This window comes from Mirounga angustirostris, unplaced genomic scaffold (genome assembly GCF_029215605.1).
Source record: "Mirounga angustirostris isolate CCGP_5_RB_7025 unplaced genomic scaffold, mMirAng1.0.hap1 SCAF_4, whole genome shotgun sequence".
Taxonomy (NCBI): domain Eukaryota; kingdom Metazoa; phylum Chordata; class Mammalia; order Carnivora; family Phocidae; genus Mirounga; species Mirounga angustirostris.
The window spans coordinates 139,015,636-139,040,280 of NW_026991712.1; the positions used below are offsets into that span (position 1 = coordinate 139,015,636).

Here is a 24,645-nt window from a genome sequence, read left to right on the forward strand (position 1 = left end):
GGCCTAACGACTGAGCCACTCAGGCGCCCCTGAATTAACACTACTTAAGGAGGCAAGTTAAAAGTTGAATGCAAATTATTTGTGCAAATATTTAGATTGTATCCTTGGGCTATTACTGTTAATATAATAAGAAGAAAAGCTAACTTTTATTGAATGCTGATTTGATTGAATGCTGACTGTTCTAAGCATTTTACATGTATTAATTCATTTAATCTTCTCACTATGAGGGTAAGTCCTATTATTGTCCCCATTTTACAGATAAGGTAACTAAGGCACAGAGAATTTAAGTAACCTGCATACAGTAACACAGCTGAAAAGTGATGGAGCCCAAATTTGAAATTAGGTAAATTCATTTCCATACCTGTGCTCTTAACCACTCTCTTATACTGTCTCTTGTAGGGTTTTAAGTAGTTTGTTTGTTTGTTTATTTATTTATTTATTTATTTATTTATTTTTAAGATTTTATTTATTTATTTGAGAGAGAGAATGAGAGACAGAGAGCATGAGAAGGAGGAGGGTCAGAGGGAGAAGCAGACTCCCCGCCGAGCAGGGAGCCCGATGCAGAACTCAATCCCGGGACTCCAGGATCATGACCTGAGCCGAAGGCAGTTGCTTAACCAACTGAGCCACCCAGGCGCCCCATTAAGTAGTTCATTTATAACCTTTCTCTTTCCCATCTAAATTTAGAACCATCTGGGGTGCCTGGGTGGCTCAGATGGTTAAGCGTCTGCCTTCGGCTCAGGTCGTGATCCCGGGGTCCTGGGATCGAGCCCCACATCGGGCTCCTGACTCAGCGGGGAGCCTGCTTCTCCCTCTCCCTCTGCCTCTCTCCCTGCTCATGCTTTCTCTCTCTCTCTCTGTATCTCTGTGTCTCAAATGAATAAATAAAATATTTAAAAAAAATAAAAATAAAAAAAAATAAATTTAGAACCATCTGAGAGGTAGACACAGGAGTCAGAGACAAGAAATATTAGTTTTATTTCTAATGAAATCTAAATTAAGTGATGTGCAACCAAGTGAACTTGCTAACAGTTGCTGAACTAGTTAGATTTACCCCGTCTTTGGGAGCACCAAACAGCTGCGGGCCTCAACCACAAGTAAGACCATGTTTTGCTAAGGTCATGGTATGACAGAGGCTGAAAACCTTAATGTGACCTCTCTGAGAGCAGGCAAATCCAAAATGTGCAGGAATGGCTGATCCACAAATGCTTAGCTCTTCTTCTAAACTCACTAATCAGATAAGTCCTCCTCCCTCCCTCAGGAGAGGAGTGAATACGGTAAAAGTTTGGGGGCCCCTGGGTGGCTCAGTCGGTTAGGTCTCAGACTCTTGGTTTTGGCTCAGGTCATGATCTCAGGGTTGTGAGATCAAGCCCTGTGCTGGGCTCCATGCTCAGCTTGAAGTTGGCTTGAGATTCTCTCCCTCTCCCTCTGCCCTTCCTCCTGCTCATGCTTGTGTGCACTCTCTCTCTAAAAAATAAATAAAATCTTAAGAAAAAAAAGAGGTAAAAGTTCACAAGTCCTCAAATGAAAATTCCTCCCCATGTAAATAGTAGGAAATGAGTATTCTCTCATCTGGCCCTTCTTAGTTATTAAATTCAGCTGTATCAGGGGCACCTGGGTGGCTCAGTTGCTTGAGTGTTGACTCTTGATTTCGGCTCAGGTCATGATCTTGGGGTAGTAGGATTGAGACCCAAGTCGGGTTCCGTGCTCAGCAAGGAGTCTGCTTGTCCTACTCCCTGTGCTCCTCCTCCTGCTCATTTTCTCTCTTTCTCTCTCTCAAATAAATAAATAAATAAATAAATAAATAAATAAATAAAATCTTTTAAAAAATTCAGCTGTATCAGAAGAAAAAATACTGGCTACACACACACGAGTAATGTGGAGGTTTCCCAGAAAGTGTATATAATATTTGAAACTGAGATACCAGTAGGGGGTCTTATAGTATAGAAATCTAAGTGGAAGAACTCTTCCCAATCTAATTTAGATAATCCACTTAAAGTGCTAAACACATTTCCTGGCATGTTATAAGTGGTCAATTAATCAATCTTCTTAGCTTCTATCATTATTATTGTTGTGATTGTTGTTCTGTACACAGCTACAATTCACTTTCTGTGTAAAAACACAGAATAAAAACATTTAAATGGCATGCCAAGTCTTGTCCAGAGTACAGAAACATTTTACATTTTATAGCATGGTGAATTTTGCAGAGCACTTTAACGTATATTATCTCATTTGATTCCCAGAACAACCCTGGTAAGGCAGATATTACAATGGAAATTGCATTTTGTGCAGGAGTTAGAATATAAAGTAACATGTAAGGTAAAAAATCAAATATAATAAAAATTAGTCACAAAATCCCTTCAAGTGGCCCTTAACTATATACAAGCATACCATCTCTCCATTGATCTAACAGTCAGCTTTTTCTCCATTGTTAGAACAGGTTGATGTCTTCTTGGTTGAACCCTAGATGTAATAACTAGCTTGCATTTAGGGGCCATGTTGTACAAAAATATAAGGAAAGTATATTTAAACACTGAGATCCCATCCCATTTTCTGTAGCAAGATGCTCACATTATAAAATACATAAGGGAGGGGTGCCTGTGTGGCTTAGTCAGTTGAGCGTCTGCCTTTGGCTCAGGTTATGATACCTGGGGCCTGCTTCTCCCTCTCCTTCCACCTGCCACTCCCCCTGATTCTGCTCTCTCTCTGTCAAATAAATAAGATCTTTCAAAAAAAAATTTTTAAAGGGCACCTGGATGGCTCAGATGGTTAAGCATCTCCCTTTGGCTCAGGTCGTGATCTCTGGGTCCTGGGATGGAGCCCCACTTCTGGCTCCCAGCTCAGCGGGGAATCTGCTTCTCCCTCTCCCTCTGCTTTGCTCTCTCTGCCTCTCTCTCTCCCTTTCAAATGAATAAATATAAATCTTTTTAAAAGTTAAAAAAAATACATAAGGGAAATGACTAACTGGAAACAGCAACTTCACGCCATCCTTACACATTTCCCTGTATCCCATGCCCACTGAAGAGAATTAAAGGCAGCTTCACATTTCAATGGTTTTTCATTCTCTCTTTCTCTCTCTTTCTCATACTTTTTAAGTGATGTTTGCTTTAGGGACGCCTGGGTGGCTCAGTCGGTTGGGTGTCTGCCTTGGGCTTGGGTCATGGTCCCAGAGTCCTGGGATCAAGTCCCCCATTGGGCTCCCTGCTCAGTGGGGAGCCTGCTTCTCCCTCTGCCTCTGCCCCTCCCCCTTCTTGTGCTCTCTCTCTCTCTGACAAATAAATAAAATCTTTAAAAAAGTGATGTTTGCTTTAATTTGAATAAGCTAAATAAACATATGTCTCAACTAAATTATCATAATTTGAGGTTTCAAGTGACTTAGTGAAAATCACCAGGCAGCAAACCCCAATCAATCTGATTTCTATCACATCTTCCTTTAATTATATGATATCACATCTTCCCATTAACCAGATAGAATAACTGAGGTGATCTTTGCAAGCTCAAAATTAGGTGTTTGCCTGATCAGATCCAATCTAGGCAGACAGTGACTTCTCCTAGTGAAATCTTATTGCAGATCTAGAAAAATGTTAAAATTAGTCCACCTAGACTAGAGCTCAGCAAAGACATAAGGCACATGTCCTTGTTCTTGTGAAAGTGCTATCATATCTTTAATGACTATTGTCGAGACCTCTCATCCACAAGACTGAAAAATACCCTGAAAGTGAAAAAGTGATTTACCAAGTGGCACTACAGAGTAAATTGTTTCACATTTGTTAACTTGTGAGAACACAAAAATGATACCTCACTCAAACAGATGAAAGGGACAGTGGTGTCAGCAACTTCATTTTTAAATATGAAATGTGACAAATATTGGTATATGATATCAAAGAAAAAATAAAGGTGAAAATATGACTGCTATAAAATCAGCAAAACTGTAAAGTGATAATAGCCACCATTTTTAGGCACTCCAAATACATTATCATAATAAATCTTCATATTATGATCCCCATTTTATAGATAAGAAAACTGAGATTCAGACAGACTAAATAACTCTGATGAAAATTATATTTAGGAAGCAGCAGAGCCAGGACTTGACTCGGGACTATTAGATCCATAGCTCATACCCTTTCCAGAATATCATTCTGCACCTCAAATAATAAACCCTCCTTAGCAAGGGAATGGATTTTGAAAATACAGTATAGCTATCTCATACAGAGTAAGTTTTTAGCTCTCAAAATTTAATAAAGTGTTTCCTCACACTTCATCTCATCTATGTAAGAATATTTAAAAGTAATAAATGTAATCCATTAAGTATGTATATTGAATATACTGTACTAGAATGATGGCTCCCAAAGTAGAGGGTGCATTCACTCTCAGTATCCTATGGAGGGGGCCTTCAATTTATTCATGGGGTCCCATGGATGGTGGTGGTAGAGAGGGGTGATTTAGTCTCTTACCCTAAACTACAATATACACTATCAATATCAATAAAGGAGTCATTAAACTGCTGGAGGTTTGAATGACAGATGTCTTGGAAAAAAAGATACCTTAAGCCAAGACAAAAGTGAAATTAAGGTTTAAAAAAATCTCTAAATTTTTAAACAGTACTCAAAAAGATCTGTTGGCTAAAAATCTGAAATGATAGTTATAATACTATACTCCTCTCTTTCTCTCAGCTAAGTTTTCAATAGTAATTTTTACATGAGCGAATATAGAGTCCACCAGATACTTCCAAGTTCAATGTCAGGACTAGGACTAGGAATTAGTCTTGTCTTTTAACCCAATCTATTAATACTTGCACTTGATTCCCTCTAGCAACAAGAGCAACTTTATCATAAAGTCATAATTCCTGATGTATGTGGAAAGGTGATGCTGTTGAAGTACCATCAATAAAGCAGATGTTTCTCAGTGGTTGTGATTAATTTGTGCTGATCTTGATACCACCTTGCTCTTGTAACCAACATTTACATTTGCAAGATGGTAGAATTTGAGAGATGGCTTACTGGTATAATCTGTAACAATGGCAGAGGAAGAAGCTAACTGGGCTATATAACGACTAAATCAACAGGGACCACACAAACTAGATATAAATTTGCAAAAAAAATTGCATTAAGTGTATAAAACTAAAGAGCATGTTATCGGGGCGCCTGGGTGGCTCAGTCGTTAAGCGTCTGCCTTCGGCCCGGGTCATGATCCCGGGGTCCTGGAATCGAGCCCCATATCGGGCTTCCTGCTCCACAGGAAGCCTGCTTCTCCCTCTCACACTCCCCCTGCTTGTGTTCCCTCTCTCGCTGTGTCTCTCTCTGTCAAATAAATAAATAAAATCTTTAAAAAAAATCTTAAAAAAATTTTTTTTTAATTTAAAGAGCATGTTATCTTGATCCCAGCTGGAGGGCAATAGCCAAATAATCTAGGATTTTCCTTCCTTCTTCTTTATATTATATAGTAGAATCCACATGAATATTTTTCAGAGAAGATATCTAGTTTCATATGGTGAAGGTTGGGATGAATGACAGCTTAAGAGATAACCATTATGCCAATGGTTACAGCAATGAAAGAGAAATTAAATGATTTGTTTAATTTTTTTAAAATGCTTTTTTTTTCTGGTTAAAATAAAGAACATGAAATTCTAAAATCATCCCACAAGACATTTATCACCAGTATTGTCTAAACCCAATCTTAGGAGAGGTGATAACTAAAGGCTCTCCAAGTGGGTCTCAGAACAAGGCTTCTGGACAGTCCTGGAACACGTATACTGAATACAGAATGCTGACGCTTTCTCAAAGCTTTAGCTTTTGCTCAATTTTCCCCACAAACAGTAGTTTTAATGTAAAAGCCAAACCACAGTGAATGATGTTTCTAGATTAAAAAAAAAAAAACCCAACACATGATAATATGATCATTTTATGGGACGTCTGGGTGGCTCAGTCAGTTAAACATCTGCCTTCGGCTCAGGTCATGATCCCAGGGTCCTGGGATTGAGCCCCACATGGAGGTCCTTGCTCAGAGGGAGCCTCCTTCTCCCTCTCCCTCTGTCTGCCCCTCCCCCTGCTTGTGCACATTCTCTCTCTAACAAATAAATAAATAAAATCTTAAAAAAATACATATGACCATCTTACATGGTCATCTTTAATATTAAAATCTAAGCAAACGACTCTCAAATCCTCTACATTTTACTAAAGAAATAAACAAGTTCTATAAAAGAAAGTGTAGCAAATAAAGATGTCCCTAAGAGCAATGAATGTTTGGTAAGGTTTGAGTCCTCTTCCACGGGAAGAATTGAAGCAGAGGCTCGCTGAAAACTGAAGTACTCTAGAGGGGGTTTCCCCATTAGTTTGGAGGTAGAACTGTCTTATGGTATTTCAGGGAGGAGAAGGCAGAGAAAACATTCCAGAAAATCAAACTATATTATGAACCTGACATGTCTTATACCTTTTAGACATCTAATAAATATTTTAAAAATTCCTTCATTTAAAATATTTAACATGGGGGCACCTGGGTGGCTCAGTTGGTTAGGCGACTGCCTTCTGCTCAGGTCATGATCCTGGGGTCCTGGGATCGAGCCCCTCATTGGGCTCCCTGCTGAGCAGGAAGCCTGCTTCCTCCTCTCCCACTCCCCCTGCTTGTGTTCCCTCTCACGCTGTCTCTCTCTCTCTCTGTCAATTAAATAAATAAGACCTTTAAAAAAATAAAATAACATGGTGTTTACAAAAGCATTATCATAAAGAAGGGGAGTGGCGAAAAGGAAAGGGAATTAAACAATCCCCCAAACTCTTGAGAAAGACCTGATGTGATCAATTAACAGCCTTCCTCATCCTCATGTCCATGGTCCTCGCTTGTTATTTGCTAGACAAATCATTTTAGTTGTCCCTTTTGCGCTAGGCAATGTTAGTAAGAAACTCCCAGGGCATCAACGACAGAGTTTCATTAGTTGGCACAGTGGGATCCAACGAGGTGCAACTAACCTGGGCTGCGAGGTTCCATAAGGCTTCCCAGAGGAGGCGCTGCCTCCCACGTGGAGCTTGAGAGCAAAGAGAACATTCCGGGTTTGGGGTTGCTCTGGCGCTGACCGCAAAGCTCTCTGCGATGCCAGGCGCACGCCCCTTGCAGAAAAGGGAAACGGGCAAAATGTGTTGTTGATCTTTGGGAGAAAACTGAGCCTCGCTTACCATGTGTGGAGAGGAGAGAGTGGAAGGGATGAAGGGAGGAAAAGAAGCAAATCCCCTCTTCAAAAAAGGCGTGCACTGCAGCCCCTGTTGCCGGATCCCGGGAAGGAGCATTCCCAAATGCCGAGTCCGCTGAAGAGGGAGCGGCCAGGGGCCAGGATGGCCGAGAGGAGACCTTGCGGCGCATTGGCGGCCGGACGAACAGGCCCCGGGTTGGCGACACTCGCAGTCCTCACGACCCACCCTCCTTTTAAGACTCGCCAGGGCTATGGCCTAACTAGAACGTAGTAAACTTGTTCCTCGTTTCCCAGAGATCCCAGGCTGGGGCTGCCAGGCCGCCCAGGTTCACCCGGCGGGGACTTGTTTCTCGTCGCGAGCTTCCCTAAGCGCCTGCAAGTGGGGCGCCGCCGGAGAGGGCGGGGAGGAGAGTCCCCACCGCGCCCCTCGCTGCCCCCACCCCCGCAGCGGGTACATTTTACGGATGGGTTTTCTCCCTAATTCATTTAAATTCTCTTCTTCCCTCCCTTCAGACAGGGGGAGCTGGAGTCCCGCAGGCCGAGCCCTCGTGGCTTGCGCAAAGGTGGATCCAGAGTAGGAGGGGTGTGGGGAAGCCCACGGGACCGTCTGCAGACACCGGAGCGCCGTGGATGGGCCGCTGACCTGCAGGGTAAGGGGAGGTGCGGGCCTGGAGTTCCCGCCTTCTTTCTTCCCCTCCCAAATCACTCGGCAAAAAAGGAAATCTAGCCGTCGGTCTCCGCAGAACAGCCCAGAGCTGGGCTAGCAGTGCTCCCGCCAGTCGGGGCGGAGCGGGCTTCAGGTCCTGGGAAACGCCCCAGGGTCTAGGTCTTCGGTCTTCCCAGAGCTGATCCCGCTCCGCCCAGCGCTTCTCTGTGTTTGTCTTTTTTCTTTTCTCTACTCTTCCCAACCTTCCTTGCCCCATGGTTCGCTTTTTCCTTTCCTCAAGTGAACATCCTTCCTATGTAGAGAACACTTTTTCGTCCTTTGAGTATTTCCATAGCTTACACTTGGGCTGCTGAGTTACCTTGGGGAAGTCACAGAAACTTCTGGGGCTATGTGAAAGGAGGGGAGGGTGTTCTGGAGGACTGTTTTTTTCTGAAAATACCTCTGAAATTCAGCCCTGTGGGGGGGGGGGGAGCGGAACTCAGGCAAGGGAATGAAGGTGTCCCCTCTTCCTCCCCACCTAGCCACTGATGGGAAGAAGCTGTGTGCATAAACACAACGTCATCTGGAAAAGAAGGGCTTGGGTACGGGTTTTATATTAAAATAGCGAAGGGGATTAATGTAATTCTTATTTTGAGAAATTCGGATGTAAGACACCCCCTCGGGAAATAAAAAAATAAGATGACAATGCTTTCTTACCACTTCATGGCTGATTTTGCAACATTTCTTTTCAAATCTTGTTCTGTGCACCCACCATCCTTGGCTGGCCTTGCTCCTGGGGAGCAAAGAATGGCCTGTACATTCCTAAGAGGCTAAGGGGACGGGGTGGTGATGGTTAAGAGAGAAGTTGGCTCTGGGTGTAACTCTGCCAACTGTTGGAAGTAAAGGGAGGGTGGTCTTTTACGTGAGTTTAGGATCTGGTTACCTTTAATTCACTCTGGAGCCCATGTCTTGCACTAATGGACATCTGTCAGCGAAGGGCTCCTGTTTCCCCACTTGCCTCAGATGGTGGAAGCAAAGGGGCAAACAGCAAAGTGGACCAGTCAGCCAAAAAGAAACACGCCAGGCCTCTGCAGCTGGCCTGAGGGCTTCTCCTCAGGCCCAAGGCATGGTGGAAGGACTCAAAACCAGGAGGAGACTCCACCTTTTAAAAGCCCATTCTGATTAGCCTCTTTTGCTCCATCCTTCCAGGTAGCAGGGGACTGGAATAGGTTCTGCAACCCCTCTTAGAAAAACCCACTTTTCACACTTAAAATTGAGTTTTTCAAAACCAAACCAAATACTGTTGGTGTTTGGAAGAAAGTTGTGTCTCTGTCCAGAAGCCATTAAAAATACCAAGTAAACTCCTTACATTCCCTTAGCTCCTTACAGTTTATAAAACATTTTTCACTGACACCAACTCATGTAATCCTGCAAGCCCAAGCATCAGGTGGACTCCTCATTCTCAATGTAGAGATAAAGAAATGGAGAGACTCAAAGAAACCAAGCAGCTTGTCCAAGGTGACAGTCACAAAATGTCTTATCCCTGATTGAAACCCCTTCTGCAAGGCCTCTCTCATTCCATTGCTTCCTATCATCCCCTCCCATGAAATAGGCACCCCACCCCCTCATGACTGGGCCTGGACACCCAGAGAATCTTCTTCCAACAACCCCCACCCCCGGCCCAGAGAGAACATTTACTAATTCATGCTGCAGTTTGCCACCATTCATGCTGCAGTTTGCCACTAGTAGGGTCCAATGGACTCATGGCTTTGGAACTGGGTTTCAGACCACATTCTCTCCAGACAGTTCTTCAAGGAACCCACGTTAAAACGCACGCCCCACCCATTAACCTTTCATGTTCCCCTCACTGCCAAGACTCTTCCTATAAACCATGTAAAATAAATAACCTCAAATATAACTCTTAATTGCAACCAAGTCGATGTTTCCTCGTCACTAAACTTTATTGCTTCCCAATCTTTAAGACAAACTTCCCTCGGGACTCTGGCCCTCTCAGGAGACAGGCCGAGGAAGTAGTTTCTCCAAGATTCTACCTGGATGTCCCAGGCCCGGAGGATGAACAAGGGTGTCAGGGTGTTCAGAGGCTTCGAGACAAGGAGAGGTCTCTCAGAGCTGGGGCTGGACGCTAGGAGACAAAACCCGTTAAGTTTTCCATCTGCTCGTCGCCCCCTACAGGCCACATCCGCCATCGCAGCAAGAGCCCATCATAGTCCGTGCAAGCATCTTGCTCTAGTCTAGGTTCGTATTTCCCTGGACCTCCGGATTCACCCATTCCCGGAGGAACTGCGTGCGCGGGCCCCACTCAGGGACTCAGTCCTGGGGAAGTTCTAAGGACTACAGACCTCGGAACTGGATTGACTTTCTAGAAATGAGCGCTGGAGGAGGTGGAAACCAGTTTAAATTTGTGTGTAGCCGAAAGCTAAAATTCTCCCCCATAAAAATCAACCCGCTTCCTTTTTTTATTACAAATAAATCTGCCTAAGTGGAATAAAAAGCGGATATCAATCGTGTTGCCTTTAAATCTCAATGTAAAAGGGGATTTCAGTGTCTTTCGTCGCTGGTGCCCGCGTTCATATCAAATGTGAGTTTCAAACCGCCCCCCCCAACCAAATGTTTGAGTTCATTATATATATTTGCATTTTCCCTTCTGCTCTAAACCTTCGTGGTTTAACAAGCATAAACCAAAAAGAGCTTTTCAGAGGGGTACAGCCAGGTCTATCTCCAAGACGTCTGCCAGCACTTTAAACAGCCGCTGTCCGGTTTGGAGTCTGGATCTGGGAGTCTCCTATTCTCCAAGAAATAAAGGAAAGGGACCATCTCCAGGCTCTAGTTCAAGGTTGAGAAGTGACTAGAAGGAAAGTTGCCGGCGGATCCCTCCTCCTCTACTCCCTGCTGCCTAATGCATCGCTGGAAAAAGCCCTGCGGATTTCAAGCGGCGGCTTGTGGCCGAGTGTCAAGCTGCGGGCTCAGGCTCGGCCGGTATTGCTGCTATGCGTGGAAATATGAGCGAGTAATTTTATAAGTAACAAAGGATCAGGGATGGAATGAGGCCTCTGTTATCCAATGTCATTTAGAAGCCTTGGATCAGCAGCTTCTTGAGGCTAAAAGTGAATTCAAGAAGCCCTGCCTTTCCCTTTTCCCAGGGGTGTCAGCTAAAATTAGAAATAACCTCTGTGTTTGCACAAATCATGTACCATTTGCTGTTTGTGTAAAAAACCGATTAGCCAGACACAACTGTGAAACAACTTGTTACTTTTATAGCTGCAACACACAAACAAATTTAGATCCGTTTAGTTTTCCTTGTAAAAGGAGATTAGAAGGGACCCGCCCGGAGACTGTGTGGTCCATAATCTCTTCTCCGTGAAGGTTACTGTTGCGCCTCTCCGCCGCGGTTGATTATCAGGTTCTTGTTTATCAAGTTAAACTATCTCACCCCCGGCAGCTTGTTTTATTTTAGGACCCTGATCCAGGAGGAATGTTTACTCAGGACACAATAATGTTTACTGTTTACCAGGAAAACAGATTCGGTATTTTCGAAGACGTGTCTTTCAAAGCGACTCCCTAGCCCACGCCGACAGCAGAGAAATAAGGGTCGAATCCGAAGCCGGAAGGCATCTCCACGACCAAGAGCCGAGGTGGACGCCACCGACAGGGACTGGCCCTGTTGTGCAAGCAGGACGCGCATAGGGCCGAACTGACAGCACGGCTACCGGTTACAGATTTAAAAAGCGATTTCGCAAAAGTAATTGTACAGCTAAATTAATTATAAAATAATTAGAATTGATGCCATTTGAGGATATGTTGGTGTATGGGAAACGGCCTTCCGCGTCTAGATGTTTTATTTCTACCTTAATGTTTTTAAGGTTGCAACAGCTGAAATGCACATTAAAAATAATCTGCGAGGACATCTCCCCATTCCTGCCCTATGATCTCTCATTTCCCACTAACCTAGACTATGGTTTGTTTTTTAAAGTTTTAAAAAGAGGGGAATAAAGGGGAGGGGTGATGTGCACCTGTTTTTAAAAGGGTGTTAAGGCCACTATTCCTTGGCCTTCCAAAACACTGCGGGTTGAGGGGAGGAGGCATTCATAGGAATCCTTCAGAAATCAAAATTATGTTGTGGATTTATTATTGCCATAGAAAAGAGATATCTTATTTGAAAATATTATGAAAGATAAGAACTATGTCTTATTGATCAGGTTAATATAGATAATACAGTTCCACTGCAAAATTAAACTGCCATAACATACATTAAAAAAAAATTAACTGTGTTTATTTACCACTGCCACTTAAGGAATGAAAAGAAATAATTTCAAAAACTTAAGATTTAAATTCTAAAATGGGGGATGTCTGTAATTTACATTCTTTTGAAAGCATAATTGAAATGACCAAGAACTCATATGGAAGACAAAAGTCTGATATTAAAAAAAATTAAAAGATTGTGCTGTTGTTTAGATTTAGGTTGGTTTTTTTAAATGGCAGCTTATTTTATCTATAGAAATATCTGGTCAGACTTAATGGATTGGTATGAACGAGATCATCACCAATATCCCAAATTTATGTGAAAACTAAAAGAAAAATATTAATACTATTTAAATTAGGCATATCCTTTCCTTTCTCCAATTAAATTTTTCTTACATTCAAATTATGTATAGCTAAGTTTGAAAGGGTCATACTTGAAACTTCTCGAATTTCTGGTAAAGATAAAATACAAATACAATTTTAAAATACTGTCGTTTACCTCAGACATCTAAATAAAACACTAGGGTGAACATTTTAAAAATTTATTTACAAAGTTGTGTACAACACGATGGAATAACATTTAGAATACCATATATATTCATTCATATATAAACAGACTTTTATAATAGAATGACACTTTTCGCCTTTCGAAAATTTTTTATATTTAAAATCTCCCAACGTCTCTATACATTTTTTTTCTCACATAAAACTGCGGAGAGTGAACCTTCAAAAAAAATGAAAGTTCAGAGCTCTAAATCTACTGAATTTGTTTTTTCTTAAAAAAATAAGAACCCCAAAAGGAAAGTCAATAATTTTTATACAAATATGTACAAAGAATTTCCCTCCCATCCCCACGGTACTGAGAGCAGGAGCCGTCGGGGTACATTTTTGGAAAATTCGGTTTTCAGTTTTACCTGTACGGAAAGCTATTCCCGGCGGGCGTGCGGTGAGAGTTTGCTCCGCCAGCCTAGGTGTGCGCGAGGGGGTGGAGGCCGCCGAAGGTCGGTGTTGAGGGGTCGGGGGGAGGAAATGGAGGAGAGGCAGAGTCCGGGATTGGGCAGGGGGGCCGGGCCCGGGGCGGGGCGCGTAAACTAGAAGTGCAGCCGCCGCCCCAGGCCGCCACCCGGCCCTCGGTCCCGGCCCTCGGCGCGTCCCTATTGAGCGGGCCACTTTGCTTGCGCTGCAGCTGCGGCAGCAGCGGCGGCCGAGGCTGCGGGCTGCAGGAACTGTCCAGAGAGCGGCACGCTCAGGATGGGCGCGATGGTGGCCGTCGTCCGGCTCAGCGACAGCGGCTGGTGCGTGGCCATGAGCGCCGCGGACTGCACGGTCCCGGGCGGCCGTAGAAAGGACTGCGCCGCGCTGCCGCCCCCACCGCCCCCGGTGCCCCCAGTTACCCCGGCGCCCCCAGCGCCCGCTGTCGAGCCCCCGGGCGCCGCGGGGCCCCCGCCGATGATGTTTTCGATGCTGAACGACGGCCGCGCGCTCGGCTCGGACTTGATCAGCGACGCCGTGGTTCCCGCGGCGCCCGCCGTGCCCGCGGCGGCCGCGGCGGCGCCCAGGCTGTTGAGCTGCAGCTGCAGGCCCGGGCCGAGCTGTGAGCCGAAGGCGGCCGCTTTGCGGCCCAGCTCGCCCGAGGGCAGCAGCGGCACGGCAGGCGGCAGCACGGGTGCCACGGGCGGCAACGCGTAGGGGTACTGGAGCGCCGCCGCCGCCGCCGCGGCTGCCGCGGCAGCCGGGTGAGAGTAGGCGCCGGCCGCGGCCGCGGGGTGCAGGCCGTAGGGGCGGCCGTAGGGCCCCGCGGCGCCAGCCGCCGCGGCCAGGCTGTAAGCGCCGAAGCTCTGCATCATGAGCGCCGTCTGCTCGCGCAGGTGCTCCTGCTGGTGGCGCTTGAAGCGTTTCCGGCGCCGCAGGAAGCTGCCGTTGTCGAACATGTCCTCGGACTGCGGGTCCAGGGTCCAGTAGTTGCCCTTGCCCGGGTTGCCCGGCTCGCGGGGGATCTTGACAAAGCAGTCGTTGAGCGAGAGGTTGTGGCGGATACTGTTCTGCCAGGCGGGGAACTTCTCCCGGTAGTAGGGGAAGCGGTTGCTAATGAACTCGCAGATGCCGCTCAGGGTCAGCTTCTTCTGCGGACTCTGCAGGATGGCCATGGTGATGAGCGCGATGTACGAGTAGGGCGGCTTCACCAGGCTGTTCTTGGGCTTACTGGGGGCCAGGCCTCCCGCTGCACCGCTGCCCGAGCCGGGCCCGCCGCCGCTCCCGCCGCCCTCCTCGCCGCCGACGCCGCCCTTGCAGCCGTCAGCTTCGGAAGCGCCCGCCTCGCCCCCTGGCCCAGCGCCGGCTCCAGTCGCCTCTTTGGGCAATGCCAGGGGCTGTGGGTGCGGCGGCTGAGGCTGCCCATGGTGGGGTGCCGCCGGCGTCACCTCGTCCGCCTCGTCCAGGCGCAGCTCCGGCGGCCCCATGGGGCTATCGCAGCCCGCGTCGCTGTCCTTCTCCTCCAGCCCGTCGTCGCCCTCGCCCACCACATCGATGTCCACGTCCTCGGCCGTCAGCACCGTCTGGCCGGACATGTCGCTGGCGCTGCCGCCGCCGGAGAGGGTCATCCCTCCTCGGGGTTGGTGGCGGCGGCGGGGAAGGAGCGGCGGGCGATGGGAGTCGTCAGGGTCTGCCGCCGAGCTCCGGGGAAGGGGGCTTGGGTGCTCCCGAAAGATGGGAGACTGGGAGAGGGGAGGGGGACGTAGATGGTTCGGGGCCCTCCCGGCTTGGCTCACACTCGGCAGCCCGGCATCGCGCGGCGCGGGCGCTGCCGTCCGCCCCCCGCGGCCGCGCTCCTCAAACTCCTGCTGTCCCTGGCGCTCGGTACTAGGCGCTCGATGCCGCTCCGGCCACCGCGGTTTCTCCACGCCGCGCCCCCTCACTTCGCCCGCCTTCCTCGGCCTCTGGCCCGGGCGTGGAGAGCAAGAGCGGTGCAGACGGGCGCGGGACGCCGGGCGCGGAGCAGCTCCGGAGGGCGCGTGCAGGGGCAACGGGGGGGGGGGTGTCAGGGACGCCGAGCCCCCGTAGTCGAAAGTCCCGTTTTAAGGACTGGCCTGATAGATTACTTTCTACTTAAAGATCCAGCGGGAGGCGGGGCCACGTGACCGCGCGTGACGTCAGGGCCGCCGCGGAGCCGGCCAAACTCAAGTTGGTTCAGGGAATTGTCAACAAAGGGACGAGGGACACGCAACTCAGCGCCGCACGGTGCGCCAGCATCCCGCGGGCTCCGAGGGCGTCCTGGCCCGCCCTGGGACCTCAGCCTAGGCTAGAGCCCCGCTCGGAGGGCGAGGGAGCCTATGGGTGTGAGTGTTGGAGGGCGGGTGTGAGCGAGCGAGGGCGTGGGCCTGGGAGCGTCCGCGGGACCCGGCAGCTCTCGCTGCCCTGCCCTCCCTGCTCCCTCTCCCTTCCCCCTTCCCCCCTTTGCCAACACTCTAGGCTGGGACTGGGCAACGTAGAACGAGATTCCCATTCCTTTTTTTTTTTTTTTTTTTTTTACAGAAAAATGTAGTAGTCTGTTTTGTTTTTTGGATTTGATTCTTTTTAGCTCTCGAGTAAGAGCTGCGCACCCGACTCCGTTTTGCTAATTAGACTTCAGACCCCCTCCTGCCTCAGTGCTCTTTAGGCGGAGACACCGACTGAGGGGAGAAGTATCCTTTACCCCCTAAGCCAAACCACCCGGGTCCTGCCTTGGCTTTCCCCGCTCGATGTGGGCGTGTTATATATATATTCCCCCCACACACACCCCGCGCGGCCACAACAGCATCAGCTGGGGTTCCCGAAGGTCAGAAAATAGTTATTGATTAATCTATTAGAATAGTTGCCGAGAGAAATAAAAACGACGTAAAATAACAGGGAACCTATAAATAAAGAGGCCGTAACTAGCTGCTGGGAGTTGTTAAACGACTTAGCATGTGAAAAAGTCGGAAATGAGGCGCTGGGGAAGGAGCCGGGAGTCAGCGGCCTGGGTAAGTCGAGTGGCGCGGAGAGGAGGCTTCCCGGCCTCTCTTAGACGCCGCGCTCGGGCTGGGACGGCAGAACAACGCCGGGAGCTAGCGAGGTGGCTTCCCGGGCCGCGGGGCCCAGCCTCTTGGGAGCGAGGGGCGGCCTCGGGTGTGCGGGTGGGCTAGGCTCTCCGTCCCTGCTAACTAACGTGGATTCTTTCCTCTTAAGGCTTAGGTAAATCCTCCAAGATTTAACTTCCGCGGAAACCAGTAGCAGAGCGGGTGGAGGAGGCGAGGATGCGGCTAGTACATACCGAGTTTCCTTGGCGAGGAAAATCACTGGTGGTAGTTAAGGCTATGGGGATTTAACTGGGATTGGGGGTGGGGGGATCGCAAACCAACCGCGGGTGCGTGGTATTGCCCGTGCGCTTGGACCTCGCACCTCGGAATAGTGCTCCTGACCCGGTGAGTCCGCGATGCGCCACCTCTCTCAAGTTTTAGGCCGCCTGAAGGCGAGCTGCAAGCGCCTGCCGGGTGTGGCGGGCTCCTTGAACCCAAGCCCTGTCTGTCTGCTGAGTCCTGGGAGGAGAATGCCGGCCTCACCAGAGGAAGGAGAACAAGGGGAGACGTCCGAGAGGAAATAGTTGGTGAAATATTTACAGAAGACGCTAAGAAACCGATTTAATTCTTGGTGGACAGTGGTGCTTCTGATACCCTCAGTCTGTGTCTCTCTCACCTACGATTCCCTCAATCCTTGGCCTAGGAAAAAAAAAAAAATCCGTAACTTACTTCATTATAGGCAGTGAGACACACAGATTGACTTTCATCTCCATTAGGTAATTTCCTGGATATAACACTAGCCCATTGGATCTCCTTTTCGCAGAAAGTTCTGGTTTGTGCCGCAGATGGGGTGGGGGTGGGGGGAGGTGGCAGTTACTCCATCCTGAGACACCCGCGAAACTCCAAAGTTTTTTTTTTGTATCTAAACGATCCCTTGTTGTACCTGACCCTAAAATGCATCTCTGAGTTGATTTCCGCAGCTGCACCTTTTTGTGGCCCCGCAGGTCCGAACCGTTTGCGATGCCATCTAGACAGTCCTCCGCGAAACCGACCCGAGCGGCTCGAGCTGGCAGCGCACCACTGCACCCGGCTGCAGAGGTCGAGGCTGCAACTCTCCGAGCAACCCAATACTTACAAAAGGAAGGTCGGAAGGACAAAAAAAGAACCCGAAATTTAAAATTTGCCCAGTTTCAGTTGTCCAGCTGCAGTGCGAGGCGCGGGCCGCGAGCCCTATAGCAAGCAGCCCAGGAGGCTGGACCCGCGTGGCCGCGTGCCGTGTGTGTGTGTGTGTGTGCGTGTGTGTGCGTGTGTGTGCGCGCGCGCGCACGTGAGCGCGCGCGGGAGTGTAGCGGCTCCAGGGGCTGCCCTTGGTGGTCTTCTTAAAGTAGCCTCCAAATGAGCCTAATTTCGATTCTGCTGCCAGCCAGGGCTGGCTCTCAGGACTCCCTCGGCGCTGCTGGGCGCTGCCTCGCCCTCCCTCTGCCAAGACCTAGCCTGATCCGTCCATTCCCCGGTGTCTCACTGGAACCTCCCCGGGGGAAGGGGTGGGGGGTGAACAACTCCCAGCCGCCAGTTCCATTTGTTGCGCTTTTTTCATTCGACACAATAAAAGTCAAATTAATTGATTCATACCATTAATTACGGCGCGTAGCGTGAAAAGCAACGCTTCCCCTCGGTTAGAGATCTATTGTGCTAATCTCTTGTTCAATCAGTGTTACCATCTGATGCCGGGTCTGGCCCTTACAGAAACTTTTCGACTCGATTAGCTAAATGATGAGACGTTGCAGGACCTACTGGCTGCGGCACCGCCGTCCGTCGCCCGCGCCGGCCCAACCGCTTAATATCGATTTCCAGCGGAGGCAGCGGATTTTCCCGCGATCACTCTCGACTGGGGAACCTGCCACCGTTCTCCCCCTTCCGGGCGGACAGTGCCACCAGCGCAACCTCCCGGGGCCCGGAAGGAGGCAAAGCGGCGGCCCAGGTGGGAAGCCGGAAGGTTCCCGCAGTTCCCGCTGCGGGACGCCGCCCGGGCGGAAGGGCCGGATCCCGTAGCGGTGCAGGAACCTGCCCTACGCTGACTAGATTTTGGGCTAGGTAAATCCTGTTTGCCCCGTAATTGCAGTTTGCAGCTAAGAGCCCACAAATCGTCAGATACGGCCAAGCTTCAGGACAGAGCGAGACTGAAGAGGCGAGACAGCTACAGAGAGAAAGTGACACATTAGTGGGGGAAAGAAAAATGTGATAGAGGGAACGGAAATATTGGGGGGAGGGAGATACGTGGATAAATATATTCTGGGTCGCAGAGGGTTACTGGGAGAGATGGAAAGAAGGAGGAGTACACACACAAGATTATTACGAGTGAGAGTAACTACTTGGGTCACAACAAGCAAACTTCCCTGGAGGGATTTAAAGAAGATGGCACCAAGCTGTCTCACCTGTTCAAAGGTTTGAACCGTTTCAGCCAAAGGAGAAGGGAATAAGTCTCTCTCTGTTTCTCCTGGGGCCGGAGGAGTCCGTGGTACCCAGGTGGGGCAGCTACCAGGACGGGAGCCGCCGTCGAGGGCGGGGTGGTGGTGGTGGAGGGGACCGAGTTTCTAGCAATAGGAAACAAGAAAAGTGGAGTCCGGATCGATAAGAAGGAAATTGAGACGTCTTGGGGTAGGGGCGATTTAATGTGTTCTGGGGGGTGAGATGGGGGTGGGGGAGAAGTGGATGGAACAATTTATGACGGAGAAGAGGAAGTTAATTACAACTCAATTTGGGTTCTTAGGTGGTCAGCACGGGGGGAGGGGGCACGGTCAGAGTGTGTGGGAGGCAGGAATGGCCCACCTACCCCTCGCCAGGCCCAAGCGAACCCAAGTGCCTTCTTCCTCCTCCTTTAAGTCAGAGTATATGCCAATGGCTTGGATAAATCGTTGGCCCGAAGTGAGACAGAATCCTCATGCCCGTGCGCGGGTGCACTTTTCTTATAATCCGGGAAGATGGGACCAGGTTCTGCGCAGTGAGGGGAGCATCCCCCACCGAGAGCAGCCTCCCTCTCTCTGTTGCAGAGGGAACGAAACGTAGGTAGAGCGCATTTGGAAAATACCCCTCCTTTCTCTCCCCTCCCGCCCCCAACCCCAAGAACCAAAGTCGGCTCCTTCTCGACAATCTTTATACATTTATTAAACTATTATCAGCCTCTACCTGGATGGCCACCACCGAGGAAGGTGGGAATGCCGAGATGATACCCAGGTCCCCAACCCACCCAGCTTATTTCTATTTCCAAGTGGGTGGGATTTTAAACGCACTTCCCACCAACCTTGTATATGTCTCCAGATCTCCTCGCGGTGAAAAAAAAGGGGCTAATTTAACGTTCTTGTTTGGATTTTCATCTTAAAACTTCTTTTACTTTCAAGGTGTCCGCCACTCAGGGCCCACGCCAACAAGTGCTTATAAATGGCGAAAAACCAAAGGGAAAGGAGGAGAACGAGAGAGACAGAGAGAGAGAGGATGGTTTCGAATTTATTTATATTGGAAATGTATAAACATCCATTCTGTAAAAGGCAACACGTTTAATTAACGATGAGAGAGCAGTTAGGGGCAGAAAGCTAGTAAAATTGTGTGATAAATTTATGGCATTGTTAGCGTGCTTTTAATTATGGCTATTATGTTAATTATTTCACATTAGCATGGAGTTATCAGCAGCATGTCAGATTTAATCAAAACGAGCCTTTCTCTCGAAAATTGTTCTTTTCATCCACGAGGAGAAAGGTCCTGGGCAGGATCGGGGCTTAAAAATGACTTGGCATTGAAAGCTCTAGTCTTTCCGACACGGTTTGGAGCGATGCGGCCGGGCCCGGCTGACGGCTGGGTCCCTCCAGGCTACCGGCAGCTCGCGGAGGAGCCGAGGGCTGGGTTTTTAGGAATTCACCATTTTCACCCCCTTCGGAGCCGACACTTCATCATATGGGATCATTCTGTCAAACAATATGCTGCTGCTCATTTTTATCTGTCCCACTTTACAAAACCCCCATTCAGCCCGCCGAGGAGCAACAAAAGCCTCGCAGCGGCGCTGCGGCCGCTGGCGGCCACTGCCCGCCCGGCGCGCCAGACTGAAAGGCAACAGGGGCCGAGGAAAGCAGGCGGCGGGCGCGCGCGCCCCTCGTCGTCCGAGGGAACGCGGCCTGCCGGGGCCCGCGCGCCCAGGCGACCGGCCCTCGGGTGTGGTCGGGGCGGGACACGCCTCTCCCAGGCCCGCGCCCGCCCGCGGCCTTCCCGCGGGCGCAGGGCGGTAGCACCTTTCTCTCCCCGCGAGCGACTCGCCCACCCAGGCCACATCGATTTCTTAATCACTGCCGATCGATTTATCGGGAGCAAATAAAGAGCGCGTTTTGGAAACGTTTCAATTGTTGCCTTGATGGTTGGGGCGCTGACGCGGGCGGGCGCGCAGGGCCGAGAGACGCGCGCCGGAAAGGGCTTGTGGGAAAGTGCGGAGCGCAAAGGCCGAGCGCCGCTCGCCGCGGGAGTCTCGTGTAGGCGCGCGCGGGGCCGCCCACCACAGGTGCCCCTGCGCCTCCATCTCGGGCGGCGCCTCGGCCTCCTCGAGGCTCCGGCTTCCTCCTCTCGCAGGCAGCTCCCTCTGGCGGCGGGGCGGGCATGAGCTCAGCGCCAGCCTTTCCACCTTGTCAGGTCCAGGCAAGTTCGCCCGGGGTCTGGTTCCTTAGGGAAGTTTTGCCTCAGGCCACCGAGCGGCCCTGAGTCCAGCCCCTGGGACGCTCGCAGGTAGAGGCGTCTCGGGCCCAGAGCAGTCGCTGGCCTTCCGGCGCAGGACCTGTCCCTGGTTCAGAGGCGGCCTTCGGGCGCAGGACCACTCGGGCCCCCGCCCTTCCCGGCACAGGGCAGTGGACGCGCCAGCTGTTGCCTTATTTTTAGCGCCATTCCATTCGCGCGGTTATATTTAACTCGATCCACTCCTCCTCCGAGGTCGCTCGGACATCGAATTCTCTACATCGCAGCCTTGGCCCGCCCGCCTTGCCTTAGGGGCGGGCCCTCAGGGGCTGATTGGAAACCCCCTGCTGAAGAATCTTTGACATCTCTGGAGTTTGGCTAAGAGAGGAGAGGTTGAGAGGGCTGGTTCGAGGAGAGGTGCAGTCTTGTGTGGGGGAGGGGAGTATGGCGAATTAGCCAGTCCCTAGGGAAGGATTCTCTGCGGGGAGTATCGGGTCCACTTCCTTCTTATGCGCGGCCCCGAGTATCTTGGTGACCTGGAAGACCTCTTACAACTCTGCCCTTCAGAAAGTTTATGATTTTTTTGTATTCATGCAGAAATCCCCTCTCCTCCCTACTCCCAGACACAGATTCAATAGGGTACTTAAATTTGAGTAGTATGTTGGCTCAGTTCCAGCCCTCTTTCCTTGACAAAAATCTCAAGAAGACCATGACATTGACTCAGTTACTTCCTGGGGAAAGGACCCACTTAGATAACACATAGAAATACCATTCTAATACATACTTTACTCTTACATACAAACTGAATTTACAAACAATGCTAAAGCCGCATACCAAAGGTACACATTCAAATGTGACATGACTTGGGATAGGGAAACACACTGTTAAAATTTAAATTCTCCTTCTAACACTTTTAAAGAAAGAACTTTCTTAACCTTTGGTCCAAAGTGGGTATTTCTGGTAGCCTCTTGCTGTAGATCTCCCTACAATGTGTAGAAGGATGGAAGTCATACAGCTGAATTCAGGGGGAGAGGATTCACAGTTGACCCTTGAGCAACAGGGTTTGAATTGTACAGGTCCTCTAATAGGCAGAGTTTTTTTCCACAGAGTACAGTACTATAAATGTATTTTCTCTTCCTTATGATTTTTTTAAAAGGTTTTACTTATTTATTTGAGAGAGCGAGCGAGGGAGCATGAGCAGGGCAGGTGGGGCAGAGGGAGTGGGAAAAGCAGACTCCCTGCTGAGCAGCAGACAAGGGGATCCCAGGATCCTGGGATCACTACTGGAGCCTGAGCTGTAGACAGACGCTTAACCGGCTGAGCCACCCAGGCACCCCTTCCTTATGATTTTCTTAATAACATTTTCCTTTTTCTAGTTTACTTTACTGTAAGAATATAGTATATAATACATATACAAAATATGTGTTAATTGACTGTTTATGTTATTGGTAAGGCTTCTTGTCAACAGTAGACTATTAGTAGTTAAGTTTTGGGTATGTCAGAATTTATTCCCAAATTTTCAACTGCTTAGGGGTGGGTGCTCCTAATCCCAGCATTGTTCAAAGGTTAACTGTATTTAACCGTATAAATAAATGTACATATATTCATTTACTCATTTGTTAATACTATATTGAACAGTTCTAGACTCTGGAAAGTCCTAGGGAGGAAAAGAATTAAATTCAAGGTTCCAGGGTGATAAGTATGATATGATACCTCTATATGATAGAGGTAGACAGAGCACTTAAGAGGTCTCAGTGGGTGGGAAATGAGAAAATATGAAGTTTTCCAATACAGAAGATATTACTGACCAGCTAGCTCTAATGTCAGGGGCATTGGGGACAATTAGGGAGGAGTAAATTAGAACTGGGACACTTTGGGAAAACAAAGTACTAAGATGCCTGACGGTACTTCTAGATAGTGGGTACTTGATACTGTACTTGGATAAAGGGTACTTGGTCTCAAGAGAAATGGGGAATAGAGTGTGACAAGGAAACAGGAAGAGGGAAGAAGGTTTAGAATAAAAATAGAACTTTGCTTAGAAATTTGGTCTTCGGGATGCCTCGGTGGCTCAGTCGGTTAAGCATCTGCCTCCCGCTCAGCTCATGATCCCAGGTACCTGGGATGAGTCCCTCATGGGGCTTCTTGCTCAACGGGGAGCCTGCTTCTCCCTCTGCCTGCCATTCCCCCCTGCTTGTGCTCTCTCACTCTCTCCCTGACAAACACATAAAATCTTAAAAAAAAAAAAAAAAAGAAAAAAGAAATTTTGTCTACATCCAATATGACCCATTTTAGATTACATGGAAGTGCTTTGACTAACACGTGGGAGAAATTTACAAGGGAACATAGATAAAAGGAGAAGATCCGATGGAAGAGCCTGACAGGGAGAGACTATCGAAAAAACTGGCTGATAGGCCCATCTACTTTTCTAACCTTATCATATTAGTTCATCAAGGGTGAGGCACTGGAACTACAGGGGTAAATGAGGTAGGCTCCACTTTTACAATATTAACTCCACAAGGTCAGAAATTTTCATCTATTGTGTTCACTATTGTATCCCTAGCCTCCAGCTGAAGAAATGCATGGAGAGTGGGGTGAAGGTTGGGGGTGGTGGTGAAGGTGGGGAGGGGGAAGTACATGCTCAATATAAATTGGCTAAATGAAGGAATCAGTAAGGCACAGCCTTACTCTGATGGGTGACTTATTCAAGAAAATCCATAGTTAAAATATAGTGTGATGAATTATAAATACTTGTAAAATGTTACAGGAGTGCAGAGTAGACATACCTAACTCTGCCTGGAAAAGACAAGGAGTGTGTAGGAAGGTTTCCCAAAGGAAATAATGCTTGAGCTGTCTTGAATAATGGTAATTGCTGTTAGGTGGCTAAAAAAGAGGAACAGAGTTCTAGGCAGGTAACAGAGCATGAGCAAAGACACAAAGGAGACATAAGGAGCAGCGTATAGTTTAATATGACTGAAATAGGAGATGGGAGAGTGACTGGAGTTGATACTAGAGAGCTAGACAAGAGTGAAATCATGAAGATTCCTGAATATTGTGTGAAAGAGCCTAAAGGTGATAAGGAGTCACTGATGGGTTTCAACTTTACAATTGGCATGATCAGAGTAAGATTGGAACAATCTTTTAGGGGCATGTGAAGGATATACTAGAGGGAGTAAGACTGGAGGTAGTAAACAGGCTATTTCAGTTATCACAAAAGTGATGAAGATGTGGCTCAAATAATTGGCAGTGGGACTGGAGAGAGGGGATGAACTGGAGAAGGATTTAGGAGGTAAAATTGGTAGGACTAAGTGTCTGATTAATAAAGGAGAAGGAGTTCATGGAAACTCCTAAATATGAAATTTGGGTATCTGGTGGAAATTTTGGGAGAATATAGATGGAGGAACAGTCTCTAGTCTCTTGCTCCTCAGTCATCCACATGACTACCCGTTGTCTCCTTAAATATCAGAGCATGACAGTCACTTTCTGATCAAAAACCTCATTGTTTATAGAAGAAAATCTAACTCTTTAGGAAAGTATTTTAGGTGTGCCATGATCTTTCTCCAACTCACTTTCCAGTTTCATTTGTACTCCATGCTCCAGCTCCATGAGACTGTATACTATTCTCAGGACACACCATGAACTCCATTATATACCAGTTGTGTGACTTTGAGCAAATTCCTTAGACTTTTGTACCTTATTTCCTCATCTGTCAAATGAGGATAATAATACCTTCTTTGTTGTTGTAAGGATTAAATATACCCAAAACACTTAGAACAGGTTTAACACATACTTAAAAAAAAATTTTTTTTTTTTTTTAA

At 48.3% G+C, this 24,645-nt stretch overlaps 1 protein-coding gene and 1 long non-coding RNA gene across 3 annotated transcripts in view; one reads left to right on the forward strand and one right to left on the reverse strand.

Moving 5' to 3' along the window:
- The window catches only part of LOC135364167 (uncharacterized), a 31,551-nt gene extending 19,838 nt beyond the window's left edge, over positions 1 to 11,713 (forward strand). The window contains exons 2-3 of one of the 2 annotated variants that reach the window (XR_010410915.1): positions 7,694 to 7,830; positions 11,359 to 11,713. This is a non-coding gene — a long non-coding RNA (uncharacterized LOC135364167). Of the gene's footprint in view, positions 1 to 7,693; positions 7,831 to 10,019; positions 10,227 to 11,358 lie in introns of those variants that run through there. The other variant, XR_010410916.1, reaches the window with a different exon arrangement.
- An 899-nt stretch (positions 11,714 to 12,612) lies between these two features.
- On the reverse strand, positions 12,613 to 15,152 carry FOXD3 (forkhead box D3). Its single transcript, XM_045895406.3, has one exon. The coding sequence runs from the start codon at positions 14,684 to 14,686 to the stop codon at positions 13,241 to 13,243; it is 1,446 nt and encodes a 481-aa protein (XP_045751362.1). The 5' UTR covers positions 14,687 to 15,152; the 3' UTR covers positions 12,613 to 13,240.
- Between the last annotated feature and the right edge of the window lie 9,493 nt (positions 15,153 to 24,645).